The sequence below is a fragment of the Brachycentrus maculatus genome, unplaced genomic scaffold (genome assembly GCF_059751285.1).
Source record: "Brachycentrus maculatus isolate JH-2025_06_01 unplaced genomic scaffold, ASM5975128v1 h1tg000124l, whole genome shotgun sequence".
NCBI classification, from domain to species: domain Eukaryota; kingdom Metazoa; phylum Arthropoda; class Insecta; order Trichoptera; family Brachycentridae; genus Brachycentrus; species Brachycentrus maculatus.
In genome coordinates, this window is record NW_028280877.1 from 1,118,178 (window position 1) to 1,135,000 (window position 16,823).

General features: G+C 33.5%; 1 protein-coding gene across 1 annotated transcript in view; it reads left to right on the forward strand.

Moving 5' to 3' along the window:
* Nucleotides 1–1,768: 1,768 nt before the first annotated feature.
* Nucleotides 1,769–16,823, forward strand: part of LOC148309435 (spondin-2-like) — a 21,900-nt gene continuing 6,845 nt past the window's right edge. The window contains exon 1 of the mRNA XM_088260084.1: nt 1,769–2,565. Coding sequence (XP_088116210.1) covers nt 2,349–2,565 — 217 coding nt within the window. The 5' untranslated portion in view covers nt 1,769–2,348. The remainder of the gene's footprint in view (nt 2,566–16,823) is intronic.

A 16,823-nucleotide genomic window follows, 5' to 3' on the forward strand; every position in this document is an offset into this window, starting at 1 on the left:
ATTAACTAATTTTTTGAATTTTCATTAAGATAAGTTATGAAAAAAGAGGTTATTGAAAGAAGTGAAATGTAAATATTTATAGTGATTCTAGACGAGATGATTTAAGTCGTTTGGCGATCAAGTATTTAAAGTGGTTTTAGGTCAATTTGAAAAATTGTATATAAAGGTAATTTTATATAAAATTTTTCAAATTGACTTTGTAATCTTTATATTATAAAGGTCACCAGGAAATTTTGAAGGATTAGATTGATGTAATTAACATTTGAAAGAGGGCTGAAAAAGGTAGAGAAGTGATTTTTGGAAAATTAACGCAAAGAAGTTGGCAACTGATAAATTTAAAGAGCAATTGGCCTAAAAATTTAAGGAACCTCTGTATTAGGCAGTGCATCTGTTGTGTGTATGCATGAAACAAAATAAATACATAAAGCAAGGAGTCCATAAGTCTGAAAAATAAATATTTCGATCATGGCATTAAGCATAGATAATATGTAAAAGCTTTTATGAAGTGAGTTTCTAGTTTTACGAACTACCCGTTTGTCTTTCAACGAACAGATTTCATTTTGAACGTTACATCGGAATCCAGACTAAAATAGCTCCTACTGAGATCTCGGGAAGTATTTGTTACCTATTTATGTGCTCGAGTATACTCGTACGGGTTAGAGAGTGCCATTTTAATAAAGAACACACTTCGAGAAAACATTCATAGAACCATAATATCAAAAAACGTAGAAAAATATTAAAGGATTTACATACTAAGTTTGGTAAAAAGAACTTTGAGTATTTGATAAGTAGAACACGATCTTGCCAATGTTAATATAAAGATATATAATAATGTTAAATTTTAAATCATGTTTTCAAGCGTCTACTAGTATGTGAAATAATTCGGGAAGGATCTTGTAAATATTTAAAAGTAAGACTACTAAAGCCTCTACTAAATAAAAAGTTAACTCCAATCAACCAGAGATACTGCCAAAAAATAAAAAATGCTTAACCTTAGATGGTGTCGAGAACTCACATCGCTCACTCCTTTCAACAACGTCATGAATAAAAAAACTTGATTTTTCAGGAGATCGTTAAAGTTTGAGAATAAAATAACATGTATTAAAAATAAATATGAAGCCACTTATTGAACTTTTTATTGTGCAATAGATCTTTTTAAGTAAAACCTGAAGGTTTTTTCTCCAGTTGAAAAATATTCAGTATATTTAAAAAAATAATTGAACTATACCTTTTCTTTTAAATGCAAAAACAACACTTTTTGCCCTGTAGCGGGTAAATATTAAGTTAAAAAATATGTCGCTTTTGCTGGAATATAGTTCGTTTTCTGGGCATTCCGAAAACATGCACAATAAAAAATTGTCAATTTTTGATATATGACGTTGTTGAAAGGAGTGAGCGACATGTGAAAAAACGGGTCAATTAATAATAATAATAATCATAGATAGAATAGTGAATTTTACTCGTCTATAAAGTGACCAGATCGTAAGCCCTGTCTTTCATATTTTTGTTCATTTATGTTGAGATGTCAAAATTTAAAAACTCAAAATATTTGCGTGACTCAATAGTTAGGAAATGAATACACGCTTCACAAAATAAATGTACAAAGTACGATTTAAAATATGTTAATTTCTGCATCAGCGGAACGATCAGAGTTGTGGATCTGGAGCCGTGCTTTTCTCTTCCGCAGAGTATTCTTCTATTTATGAGTCAGATGATTAACATCAGCCACTCATGCATGTTTAGTGCCTCACTGAAAGTCCAATGGGTACCACAGTACACAATATACCGCGGAAGCTCTCAGTAGCATCGCAAAATTCATTGGTGCAACTTGCTTAAAGCTTATACGGAAAAAAACACAAGAAAAAAATAAATAAAAGGAATTGTTTTAATTTAAAGAAATAACAAACAGTGAGGCGTGAGAAAACAAAATAGAAATCGATTTTATTTGTTTTATTTTAATTTAGTTTTTTGATCAACAAGTATGCCATATACGGTAAAAAGTGTATATTTAAATTAATGTACGAACAAGGGAGTTTGAATCGAAAAAAACTAATTTAAGTTTTAATCACAGTATAATGCGAAAAAATATAAAAAATAATTTGAAAATATAATATATGGTAGCAGTAAAAAATAAGTTAAATTAAACAACAACAAAAAAAAAATCCGTAAATTTTTTAAATTTAAAACTATTTTTTTATTTAACGAAATTATTTACTTTTTACAAAATCAAAACTCAATAATAATAATTATTAATAATAAATTTATGTTAAAAATTGAAATAACAATTAAATTTATCGAATAAAAGGTTGATTTCTGTGTTGCTAATAATATTTCTTTTGAAAATCGCCATGGCGTTTGCCACCATTGTGTTATTAGCCCTGTCCGTTTATTGGGTGAATTCTGCAATTTTCGACATTAATAACTTTGACACATCTCAGCCGGAGGGTTGTGACGCGTCCAGTTTAGTAGTGTACAGGATGGTCCTGAAGACTCTGTGGTCAGAGGACAAGTTCCCGAAGAGTTATCCCAAATTTCGACCACCGGCACAGTGGTCGATTGTGTTCGGTAAGTTTTTGTCAATGTGAACATTTATTATCTGTATTTAGCTTGGCTACCGTACTGAAGGTCCCGGGTTCGATTACCAGGGGGGGGGTTAAATAACTGTTAGTGATTTTTTCACTCAAATATTTATTCAATATTGTCCTGGACCAGCCCTCCGCTTCAGGTAGGTACCAGTCCAGGGTAATATTGAATAAATATCACTTATATGGAATGATTAAAAAAAATCACTCACAAAAATATTTATTTGATCATGCTCACCATTACACTACGGAGGTGGGCAAATAGTGATGTAAAAAAGTAAAATTTTAATAAAAAATCTGTAGATATAACCACAAAGTGACTGCCAAATCTATTAATGAAATTCCATATTAAATTATTTATTGATTCGGCATTAACTTTGTGGAATGATATGTTGATTTTTTTTATAATTAAACATTTGTTTAACCAGTTAATGAATTTTATTTCACTACACACTACTAGTTTCGAAAACTAATCGTGTTAAATATACATATAAATGTTAAATTATATAAAAATTATAACAATAAATTCCATATTCTTCTTCACCTATGTTGATATATCAACATAAGGTAGGTATGTCAAAATTTTGGGAAGCAGGAATGGCACGTTAAGGTGGAGACTGACCTCCACATTTCGTCGTAACGTAACACGTTACGATGCGAGCATTCGTATAGTCAGTACAGCGAGCCGAGCGCTCCATCCATAGTTTCGGATGCTCGGCGATGCTCGCCGCGAGCAATGTTACGACGAAATGCTCCGGTCAGTCTCCACCTTTAGAGAAGGAGGCATACGAATTGTAACACGCGTAAAGACACATCATAAATCAGTGTAGCCAATTAATCTACCGGTGAAAATATGAATTCTCATCAGCTCGTCAGCTCGCCAGCTCGTCAGGGCGCAACACATTGCGAGTTCGCTCCAGCTGGCAGATATCCGATAACAATAACAATAATGGCGATTGATCTGGCGAGCGGAGTGAACGCGCTCGCAGGACCGTAAACCGACCAATCAAATTACAGGGACGTGTCACGTGGTCTCGGCCGCCGCGCTCCGCCGGCCGACCCATTAATTGGTTACGGATAATTTGCATTCAACCAAATTTGTTAGTCGGTGGCAGTGGTCTGCGGAGAGCGCCATGATAATTATGAGGAGAGGTACATACATGATTCTAGGGGAAATTTATTTAATGTCCACATATCGCTCACTCCTTTCAAGAACGTCATAAATCAAAAATCGACAATTTTCAGTCATGTCCCAGCAAAAGCGGCATATTTTTAACTTAATATTTACCAGCTACATGGCAGAAAGTGTTATTTTGCATTTTGAAGAAAATGTATTGTTGAATTATTTTGTTAAATATACTAAATATATTTCAAACGCAGAAAAAACCTTCAGGTTTTACCTAAAAATATCTGTTGCACAGTAAAAATTTCAATAAGTGGCTTGATATTTATTTTTAATACATTGTGTTATATTTTTAAACTTAAATATCGTTCTCCTGGAAAATCAACTTTTTTGATTTATGACGTTCTTGAAAGGAGTGAGCGATATGTCAGGTAATAGTTGCCATATTATAAGTTTAAGGGTCTATTCGCGAATATACAATTCAGTACACGACCAGCTGCGTTATAAAGGGTGGTCCAACCAGTTATGATGTGGCTTGATATTTATTTTTAATACATTTTATTATATTCTTAAACTTTATAAACGATCTCCTGAAAAATCAAGTTTTTTGTTATATGACGTTGTTGAAAGGAGTGAGCGATATGTTTGAGTTTGCCAAAAGCCGCCCAACTCAGTCCTATCCCAATTCATTAGACTGACATTTTATCTCTTTTGGTTATAACAAAGAGATATTATTAAATACATAATGACAATGGAATTGGACATTTGAAAGTGAATAGTTTTGAGGTCAAGTCAGCGTAATTATTATGGGGATAACGATAAGCACTAAGGGAAGGAACATCCCCTTCAATATCCCAGCGCTTACCGTTAGCGGTCGTAGTCAGAAGCAAACTACCCTTTAACTTTTTTAGATTACAGGGCCCCTGAAACTTTTAATTTAAAAATCCATAAATTTGAAATTTACTTTTACTGTTTTTATTTTAATTTCAAAAACGGAGAACGTAAAACCAAAAAATGTTAGTTATGTTTATATTCATAATATTTTGAGTGTGTCATAATATCTCTTCACAAAACTGTTTTTCTCCACTTTTAAGTTATTTTCATATTTTTGACATCTCAACATAGATGAAGAAAAATATGGAAGTCTGGGTATTTACAAGGTTTGTGAACTGTTAAAACTTGGTTAAGTGATTACTTTACAAACGTGTAACATTCCAATAATCAATTCATATTTTGCTAAATAATCAAGTAAAAATTATACGCTGTATAAAACATTTAAATCATATTTTCAGGAGTCTACCAGAATGTAAAATAATCCACGGTTCGGATTTCACATACATCTTAATAAAAAGGGTGTCTCTAAATATAAGCTTTTACAATACAACTATAAATAAATACTGTGAACTCAACGATGAAGCGTCATGCGATGAATGATATTTATAATCCAAAGAGAAAAAAATATGTGTGAAGTGATCACCTAACCAACCTATAACGGGTCATAAGCTTTATAAATATATAAACTTTTTATATATATTATATAGACTTAGTATATTCTTCTTCATCTTTGTTGAGATGTAAAATGTAAAAATAACTCCTAAGCGGAGAAGTCCAGATTTGTGATAAATAATTTTGACACACCCAAATGTTGTGAATAAAATCGCTTATCAAATTATACTTATTTATAACCCTTATCCGCACCCAATAGTGCATAAGGCACTGCATCGAATTGACGCAGTGTTATCTTGATCATTACTTACATGAAGTCACTAATCACTCTTGCGCGTCGGAACCAGTCCAAGGTAATATTAAATAAATATTGCAGTGTAAAATCATTAATATTTATTTTTACCCCCCCTGGGAATCGAACCCGGGACCTCCAGCACGGTAGCTAAACACGCTGACCATTACACCACGGAGGCGGACAGAAATTCAAATCATAAGCTGATAATATCAAATTATAAGCTGTTTAAAAAAATATATTATTTATTGATTCGGCATTAACTTTGTGGAATGACATAATTATTTTATTAAAATTAAACACTTGAATAAACCACTTTATCCAGTTTTATTTATTTTTTTATTTTTTTATCTTCTTGTACAGATTAAAACAATTAGGTTTTAATTTGTACCAGAAGGTGAAAACAACTGTCATTTTCGAAACTAGTCGTAAATAAAAATAAAACTCGATAAAGTGGTTTATTCAAGTGTTTAATTTTAATAAAATAGTTTAAAAAAATAATCCATTAAACAGCCTACAACAGGTCAATAGCCCTATAAATATTCTTCTAAAATTAAATAACTGCAATAAAAAATATTGATCTGACTTTTATTCAATAAATTTCACTTTTTGATTTAAAAAAAAATAATGACGTAAATAGTGATTTCGTTCACCAGTGATCTTAAATTACCTCGCCTTAACGCCAGCGGCCAGCAGTAACTCAAGTCTTAACGTAGTTTTACGGAAAGTTCCGCCGAGCTATCTAAAGCTCCGTGGCCGAAACATTTTGGGAAGGAAGTGGCACCCATTTCCGGCGACAGTTGACCCCCGGAAGTCCTGCATCCGTGTAACCTCAGCGGGCTGTACAGCGACCAGCAGAGTCGGGAACTAGTCGAGAGGAAACGTAAATCACCCCTAACTTATCTGGGAATTTAAAATTCTTACGGCAGCGTCGCCGCCTGCGTGGAACGTCTAGGCGTCTTGAAACTTTCATATTGCACATAACATTAATATTATCTGCGTTCTGGGTAGAATTTTCATGTTTGTATAAGTTTTGACTTTTGCTTTGGACGTGTGTATGTAAGATTAACTTAAGAAAATACGGTTTTTGTGTTTTCAAAAGCAATTATATGTATATCTCAAAAAAAAAATCTTAAAAATATCATATTTTTGTTGTGTGTATTGTATGAATATTACTAATTAAAAAATATGTAATTTTTAATATTATTTAGGTTATTAATTATTTCGGCATTCACTTTTTGGTAAGACATGTTAAAATTGTAGATAAAACACCTATTTTTTACAACATTTTGAGTGTGCCCAAATACTTGTTAAAAATCTGGATTATCTCCAATTAGGAGTTTTGTATATAAATTTTTTGACATTTCAACATATATAGATGAAAAACAAAATATAAGTCTGGGCATTTACAGGGCTTATGACCGTCATATGCTTGGCTAAGTGATCACTTTACACACGTGTACATTCATCTATTCTACCCATGATTGACAACCACACTACTCAATTATTCGAACTCCTAGATATAGTCCGCCTCCGCTACCGTTCTGGAGGTCCAGTATTTAATTCCCAGGGGGGGGCTACATAAATGTAAGTGATTTTTTCACTGTAATATTACCCTGGACTGGTACCTGAAGCGGAGGGCTAATCACCTTTCCTTCCTGCGTTAAGATAACACTGCGTTCACATGATGCAGTGCCTTATGCACCATCGGGTGCGGATGAGGGTTTAAATTAAACTAAATCAAATTATGTTTTGAATATTGAAAGCATTAACTTTGTGGATCATATTGATATATTATTTTGAGAAATAAAAACACTTTGTAATTTGATCCACTCACATTTTTATTACCACAACCAACTAGTTTCGGCAACAACCTGTTGCCTACTTCAAGGTTTAATTTATGACATTATAAATATTATAAATAAAATTATTATTTTAAATTAAATTAATTCTGTAAACTATTGAACTGGTCATTGTTCCTGAAAAGATTCCTTTAAAATTAGGATCCGGTTACTTTACCACTGTATCTGAACAGATCAAGAAGATCGGGTTGTTCACGGACGAACCACATCTAATTGATATCGGACAAAAGTCTGATGTATCATCTATGCAAAGCTATGGAACTATTTACATTCGCCGTGCATCGTCCGCAGGATGGCATCTGACGAGCGGAGACGGCGTGGGGGTGGGTCGGTAGGGGTGGTTTAAAAAACATCCCAAAAAACATTTTTCCCTCCCGGCCGTGCCTGGAATACTAAGGGCGGATTACAGGAAACCCGAATGCTTAATTGAATCTCTCATACACTGGGGGCTATTCAGGATCGTATCCGTTAATGTATAATTTAGGTAAGCCTCCCCTCTAAAAATTAACAGAGCAAGATGATGGGTACTTCCGATGATGGCTGAATCTTTGTATTAAGGGAAACTCGCAAATATCCAATTCATTAAGCGATCGGTGAGGGGCCAGATGTGTCACCAAATACATTTTTATTCGAATATAAATACATTAGAATCTGTTTTTTTGTTGTTGAATATATATTGGAATTAAAAAAAAAAATATATATATATTTTAACTCTTTGTCTTTCAATAACTTTATTTAGTGGAAAAACCTATTTTTCCTATTTAAAAATGGTCTCGTTTTTTCGCTAGGTTTATAGAAAATTAAGTTGCGATTTATCGTATGTTAGGATTCAGATAAATATTTATTATTTTATGGTTAAACAATGGGTGTGATAATATACTTAAGTATACAACAATATTTTGTTTTCAGTAATATTTACTTATGGACTTGAAGCTTGAATATGGCAAAAGAATGATGAAAATAGACTAAATGCAGTCGATATGCGATATCTCAGACGATTGTGCGAAATATGATATATCATTTTAACATCTATCAAGATGTTAGAACCGTGAAAAAAGGAAAGAATGCGTGGCTGGGATTATATCAATAGAATTAAAAATGGTGTGTTAAGATGGTTTAGTCATGTGGAAAGAATAAGCGAGGAAGGAACAGTAAAAATGAAATGAATTTATTTACAACATTTTGAGTGTGTCCAAACACTTGTTCACAAAATCTGGATTATCTCCAATTAGAGGAGTTATTTTCATATTATTTTTTTACATCTCATAAAAGATGAAGAAGAATATGGAAGTCTGAAACCTTGTTCTTGAATCACTAGAACTTCACTAGATACATCTATTGGTGAGATGTAAAGAAGCTTTTTACTAAGCAGAAACTCTTATATTAGTAAAAATATATTAAAAGTATATTAGTGCTTAGTAAAAAGCTTCATTACATCTCACCAATAGATGTCTCTAGTGAAGTTCTAGTGATTCAAGAACAAAGTTTCTAAATTGGTTCATATATATAGAATTTCCAAGAATTTGAGTAGTGTGGTTGTCAATAATGGGTAGAATTGGTGAATGTTACACGTGTGTAAAGTGATCACTTAAACCAGCCGATGACGGTCGTCAGCCCCGTAAATGCCCAGATTTCCATATTCTTCTTCATCTTTGATGAGATGTCAAAAAATAATATGAAATGAATTTAATTGGATAAAAGAACAGAAGAAAAACGATAGAAACTTGGCATGATCAAGTATTTCAAGTACTTGAAAGATCAGGAGTTGGCATAATTGGTGGGAATGCATAAGGAGGAGGAGATTGTTTGCAAAGGCAGATTGGTGTGGAATTCTATTATCTCCTCCTACCCCTGCAATTGGCGTAATAATCAGTAATATATATTATAAATAAACAAGATAAAAAAAATATTTTAATACTGTAAAAAGTTTGTGTATTAACAAAGAGGAAAGCAGTAAAATTTTACGTACTATATCATCTTCTAACATTCATTCTCAATCAATGGTGTAAAAGGCATTTAGGGCAAACTGGTTGAATCTACAGATAATGTCAATGTAAAAATTAGTTTTATTTATTTCAACAACGCCATTACAATTGGAGCCACGTATTTTATATGCTAGTCAAATTAATAATTTTTCAACATAATTTTTATTTAAACTATGATTATTAATTGCAGGCCTTGAGAATTGCACCGATAGATGGGCAGACCAGACCAATTTACAAATTTCACTCCTGTCATCAACTGGGATTTATTTCGGTCGGGTAATTTGAGTATAATCAAACATGGAATTTATGAACCGTTAAACATGGCCATGTTTATTCGCTCACTCATTTTCCTTTAGTTATATTACACGCTAATGCGACAAGTGGCCAGACACTCATATGCATATTATTATAACCGAGCTATTCAATTATCGACAATTGAATGCTCCGTTTCGTCAAATTTTACAAATCCACATGCGTGTAATTTTTGCCAATGACAAAAACATTTGTTAAAAGTTTTGGTAGGTTAAACGAATATGTACGAAAATAGATTAAAAATAAATTGTTGTGAAATATTAATTTTGAATTAATTTAATTAACAAATCACGTAATCGTCTTTGATAAAATTATGATACTTAACATTATTGTTTGGGGTTACAAAACCAAATTTGAACCATATTGCGCATAATAGTATTTTATTTACAGTCAGTCACAGTTATAGTTAGTCACAGGCACACAGTCATAATCACAGTCATACAGTAACACAGTCACACAGTCACAGTCATAGTCACAATCATCGTCTCAGTCACACATTCATAATCACAATCACACAGTCACACAGTCGCACGGTCACACAGTGACACGGTCACACAGTCACATTCACAGTCACACAGGCATAATCACAGTCATACAGCCACACAGTCACGCAGTCACACAGTCACAGTCACACGGTCACAGTCACAGTTATGCAGTCATAATCACAGTTAAACAGTCAAACAATAACACGGTCACACAGTGACACGGTCACACAGTCACACAGTCACACAGTCACAGTCACACAGTCATATTCACAGTCATACAGTCACACAGTCACAAAGTCACGCAGTCACGGTCACCGTTACACAGTCATAATCACAGTCACACAGTCACGCAGTCACAGTCACCGTTACACAGTTATACAGTAAAATTCATAATCACAGCTACAGTCACACGGTCATTTTGTTTTTTAATTTATTTGAATCAATTGCCATTTCATGTGACGGTGTACGTCAATGTCTATTGAAAATCCAACGTAAAATGATAAAAATTTAATGACACGAGTACCAGGCAATCAGAACCACTCTCCGGTGGAGTAGTGTTACGCGGCGCTCGGCGTTAGCTCGCGACGCTCCCGTAACGACCCCACTCGGCCGCCTCCAACAATCGGATTTCACTTAGCAACGGATCATTACAGAGAAATAACGAACAGCCGACTGTTTCTGCTTCCTGCTGCCCGGTCGTGTTGTTCCCCGGCCTACCTGGAACCTGGAACCCGGATGCTGTAATTGGAGCCATATTATTTGCAGAAATTTAATTGAATCGCTTTGGAAAGCTCCGCAATTGGTTCTGCTGCCCGGAAATGGGATGAGATTAATTTAACCTCTTGGCTTTTATTTTTTAATTAATAAAATTCCGCAATTCTACCGATTATTTCCTTGAAAGGTGATATTTTTATTTTACACTATGTAGCGGACAAAGGATGAAGAGATCGCTTGAAAAGGCATAAGTACCATTTTTGTAATAAACTTGGATGAATATTAAACTGAGTAGAATTTTAGTTTTAATACGGTATATTCTAAGAGAACATATTTTGTTTATCAATTGATTCAGGAGTCACTTTGTATTAATATATATCCACTTTTATTTTAAGTTTTCTTCTTTTTCTAACCATTATCCGCATCCAATGGTGCATAGGGCACTGCATCGTATTGACGAAGTCTTGATGGTTACTTACATCAAAGCAAGGTGATCACTCCTGCGCTTCTAGGACCAGTCGAGGGTAGGTAATATTAAATACAAATTTTAGTATGTGAGTTTCTGCTTAGTAAAAAGCTTCTTTACATCTCACCAATAGATGTCTCTAGTGAAGTTCTAGTGATTCAAGGACAAGTGTTTCTAAATTGGTTCATATATATAGAACTTCCAAGAATTTGAGTAATGTGGTTGTCAATAATGGGTAGAATTGGTGAATGTTACACGTGTGTAATGTGATCACTTAAACCAGTCTATGACGGTCGTAGCCCCGTAAATGCCCAGACTTCCATATTCTTCTTCATCTTTGATGAGATGTCAAAAAAAATAATACAAATTTTAGTGTAAAATCACTAATATTTATGTTCACCCCCCCCCCCCCCTGGGAATCGAGCCCCGGACCTCAAGCACGGTAGCCTAAACACGCTTACTATTAGTTACACCACGGGGTCGGACAAAAGTTTAAAAATGGTATTTTTTTCTTGGTAAATACCACTATTTCTTAAAATCTATTATGACACGTCTTCGATACATTCCGCATCATTTGACAATATTTTTTATTTAACTCATACCAATCCTTGTTTCCTATGTTTATTTTTTACCATGTACCAGTGATGATGTCGGAAATGACGAAACCCGGCCGCTGGTCAAATAAAATATAAGTGGTAGAAAGCTATTTAGTTTTTTTATTCTCATATTGAATACAGTTCCAAAAGGAAATCTCAGTAAAAAAGCACATTTATTACATTTTTCTCCATAACTGAATTTTTTTTTTAAACCCTTATCCGCACCCCAATGATGCATAGGGCACTGCGTCATATAAACGCAGTGTTATCTTGATCGTTTACACATGAAGGAAAGGTGATCAGCCCTCCGCTTCAGGTACCAGTCCAGGGTAATATTATTGAATAAATATTACAGTGAAAAAATCACTTATATTTATTTTACCCCCCTTGGGAATCGAACCCGGGACCTCCAGAACGGTAGCCGAGCGTGCTGACCATTACACTACGGAGGCGGACCAAAGTAATAATTTAATACGGGGAAAATAGGAAAACATTGTGTAGATAATTCGCCTGTTAGCAGCGTGGATCCACACAAATTACTTGGAACAGTTAATTAATTCACCAGATAATATTTGTCAACGGATAGGGCCAATTACTCCGCGGAAGATAACGAAATAAACAGCACCCAAACAAAGATAAACAACTTTTTTCGCCCATATTAATTACCCAGAAGGCATTATTTGCGCGTTGCCCACTTTGCCGTGTTTACAGAAAAAACCCCACTTAATTTGATAAATAATTTAATTGCTTAAGTACGCGAGCGAATCTCGCGTAATTTTTTCATTTTCGCCAGATTAATTTATGTTAACCTCAAAATTAAATTCATCGGGCCGAGATAATCCTAATTTAGCATCCCGCTGAGAGTTGCTTTGGGAGCCACGTTAAGTGTTATCTTGGCCTGTTTAAATACCAGCACCGGTCCTGCGCTCCGGGGTACCTACTTACGTTATAATATACACGTAATTTCTAAGCTTTTTTATAATTACCATTCCATTCCTGGTAAAATTAAAATATATATGGTACGTGCCACGTTTTCTTAGTTAAGTTAATATATTATAAGGTTGTTGGCTTCTATAAAAGTATCTGCATATAAAAATCGAAACTAAGTGTCCCATAAAGACCGAGTGGAAAGTGATCACTTAAAACAGCTAATGACAAATCGTGAGCCCCGTGAATGTTTAAGGGTTCCAAAAGCAACCACATTCGCTATGTTAAACGAAATTTTAAAAGACAAAAATGGATGATATTATCTACCTATCTAGTATCTCTCTATATAATATTGTGTATGGTATATTTCACTCGCTTATTTTGAATCTGACAATAAACAATATTACATTATATTGGTGGTATTATACATGATAAAAATATTGAAGAACATTGGCACCATAAACCAAGCTAGGACACAAAATGCCGAACCCTCTTCTAGTGGAACGGAAAGTTTGTTGACGACAGTCAGCAGTCCGGCTTTTCCTGAGGAGTTTTACGTGGTTTCCTCCCAGCAATGAGCAAATGCTGACAAGTTCCTGATTGGCCCATACTAGAAACAAAAATCCACTATATGATTTATAAACCTTGTACATAATAAGTTTTTTTATAACCCTTATCCGCACCTAATGGTGCATAGGGCACTGCATCGAGTTGACGCAGTGTTATCTTGATCGTTCACACATGAATGAAAGGTGATCAGCTCTCCGCTTCAGGTACCAGTCCTGGGTAATATTGAATAAATATTACAGTGAAAAATCACTTGTATTTATTTTACCCCCCTTAGAAATCGAACCCAGGACCTCCAGAACGGTAGCCGAGCGTGCTAAACATTACACTACGGAGGCGGACAGAATACGTCAGAGACTAAAAAATACGTCAGAAAATATAATCATAAACCGGGCAAAAATACAAATTTAATACATGAAGACGAATGCACCCATTTGGTTCGTTGCTTGAAGGATATGAATACACTGAACTTAATTTTAAGGTCTCAAAATATGCCAAGGGATCCTGATAAGATCCATATACAAGTAAAAGTCATAAAATTTAAGTATTGATAATTTAAGACCCGAGAAGCTATCTCGAAATGAAATCTTATGCAAGCAATTAACGTTCGAAATGGCCAAATCTACAGAAAATGGAGGATTTGGAGTCAATATCGGCTCCGATAAAATGAAAATCATCCCCCAGAAATCCACGAATAACGATTACAGTAAATTAGGAGGTCAGAAAGTAGATGTAAGGGTTGTTACACGGTGTGTATTAGGGGTTGTCCAGTGCTCAGCCATCTATCCTTTTATTCATGTCTTAAATCCTCTAATCGTTGACATTAATCGGTTCGGGTTAATTAAATAAAGCTTAGGGTTGCCAGCATCAAAGGGAGAAGAAAAAACATTTTCGGATGGATTAGGTCCCCTTCACAGGGGGTAGGTACTTAGGGGCTAAGTAGACAGGTATAAAATTAAAGCCTCATATAATGAGAGGTTTGGTTAAAAAATAATTACTTTTTGAGGTCTTTTAACGTGAAAAAGTAATTAATAAAAATGATAAGATTTTTTGTTATTTGGTTTTTGGTTTCGTAACGTAGTAATAGTAATTAATTACTAGGCTAAAATTTTGTATTGATTGTCCTGATGAAGAGACGGGTACGTCTCGAAATCGGTAGACTAAAATATTGTAAAAAAAGTAATAATGACTTACCACAAAGAAAATGCTACAACTAATAAAAAAAATAGATTTTGTATTTTTAAATGCCTTCGAGAATAAAGTGAAATGAAAGTTGCAATCACTTAAAATCGCCAAATCAAGTCGTAAGCTATGGGAATGCAAAAACTACCGCATATCCGTTTGAAAAATATGTTTTTTCTGAGATATTTACAATATCTTTACATATCGCTCACTCCTTTCAAGAACGTCATAAATAAAAAATCGTCAATTTTCAGTTGTGCATGTTTTCGGAATGCCCAGAATATGTACTATATCCCAGCAAAAGCGGCATATTTTTAACTTAATATTTACCCGCTACAGGGCAGAAAGTGTTGTTTTTGCATTTTGAAGAAAAGGTTTTGTTTAATTATTATTTTTTTAATTTCCTAAATATTTTTTGAATGGAGAAAAAAACTTCAGGTTTTACCTAAAAAGATCTGTTGCACAGTAAAAAGTTCAATAATTGGCTTGATATTTATTTTTAATACTTTGTACTATATTTTTAAACATTAAAAACGTTCTCCTGAAAAATCAAGTATTTTGATTTATGACGTTCTTGAAAGGAGTGAGCGATATGTCAGTGTTGAATTTTATATCCATTTATGCCTCGAGTGGGGCGTCATATGATTTTAAGGCCATATTTGCAATAATAAAACTGTATTAAAAATAAAGCAATAATAAAAGTTAGCTTCCGGCAACTCATAGAACCAGTCGCCAGGTCGTGCCCAATTTTTGTCATAGAATACAGGTTTGTTTGTTTGTTTTTTTTTAATATACCCTTACCTTTCAATAACTCTTTTTTTTAAACTACATATTTATTACGAAGAAAAAACATTTTTTTCAATACAAAAACGGTGTTTAAAAAAAACATTTACATCAAATGTAACTTGGGTTTAAAGAAAATTAAGTTGCTATTCAACGAAAACTCGGCCTTAACTGGCCTTGTACAAGTGATGAGATGTGTTAAAACTATGTTTGGATCAACTTTGATGGCGTTAGGTCTACAATCACCTTTTTAGATTTGTTCACAGTCTATTCGGTAGTCTTATGGAAGCCGTATAATTATTTTATTAAGTATGAAAGTGTTAAGTCTATGAATTAGATAAAAGACAGATTTAATAGTCGTTCTCTCCTTAGTATTATTGTAAGTACCTACTTAAATTATCTTAAATTTTTAAAGTACTCGCTTTATCTTATGGCATTCTGTCAAAAAAAAAAGTTTTTACCATTTCTCTTAACATCTTTTCTCGTGAGATTCGCACTGTCACGTTCTTGTCTTGATTTAGCCATTTTATTTTTATTTTTAAATATAATTTGAATTTCAAAATAGCCAAAAGACCCCGCGAAAAGTTTAATACTATTTGAAGCACTCTACAGAAAGCACTCGTCTCAGAATCTTTCATATCTCCTTGCTCTTATTTTTTTTTATTATTATTTTGTGTCCATAACTTTTTCCACCCCCGGTACGACCCCTGGGAAGTTCACTTTAATGGAGACACAAACAGAAAGCTCCGTTTTACAACCATTAAAAATTTAAAGGTACTTATTTAATTTATTTTTCATATAAAGGCGGCAAGGAACATTTAATTCGAAATTATTTTGGATATTTTTTATTATTAAATTTAACGCTGGTTGATGATACACCAAATTTCAACCAGATATTTTTATAATTAAAATGTAACTTTGATTTAAAATCACTATAAATATTTATTATAACTTAATTACAATGTCTACTGGTTCCGAAGCTAACCGCTTTATTAACACTCAGTCTTGATAAAAAAAGCGATTAGCTTCGAAACCGGTGGACATTGTAATTAAGTTATAATAAATATTTATAGTTATTATAAAACAAAGTAACATTTTAATTATAAAATGGAAAATCACAAAGTTAGTGCTTCAAATATAAATTATAGATATTTTTATGTGTCTAATATTTATTTATTTTAAACGTCTTTTACTTAAAGGTGTCTTGTGTCTTATAGCTAAAAAACAAAATATTCTAACTATCCAAAAATAGATTGGTGATACTGTTTAAGTTTGTACGAGTACTTTATAGAGCTGTTTGTTATTAGTGGGCACAAAGTACTTGATCCCATAAGAAATGAAATAAAACCTATGACGATCGCAGGTTGGATGATTAAGTAATTTCGATACTGTGAATTAAGGAAGGCATAAGGAGAAGGATAAGGTAAAAAGTTGAGAGGGAGGGAGAATATCTAAATTTTCGGTTTTCAGAATTTCATTAATTGATTCGGCAGTCACTCTG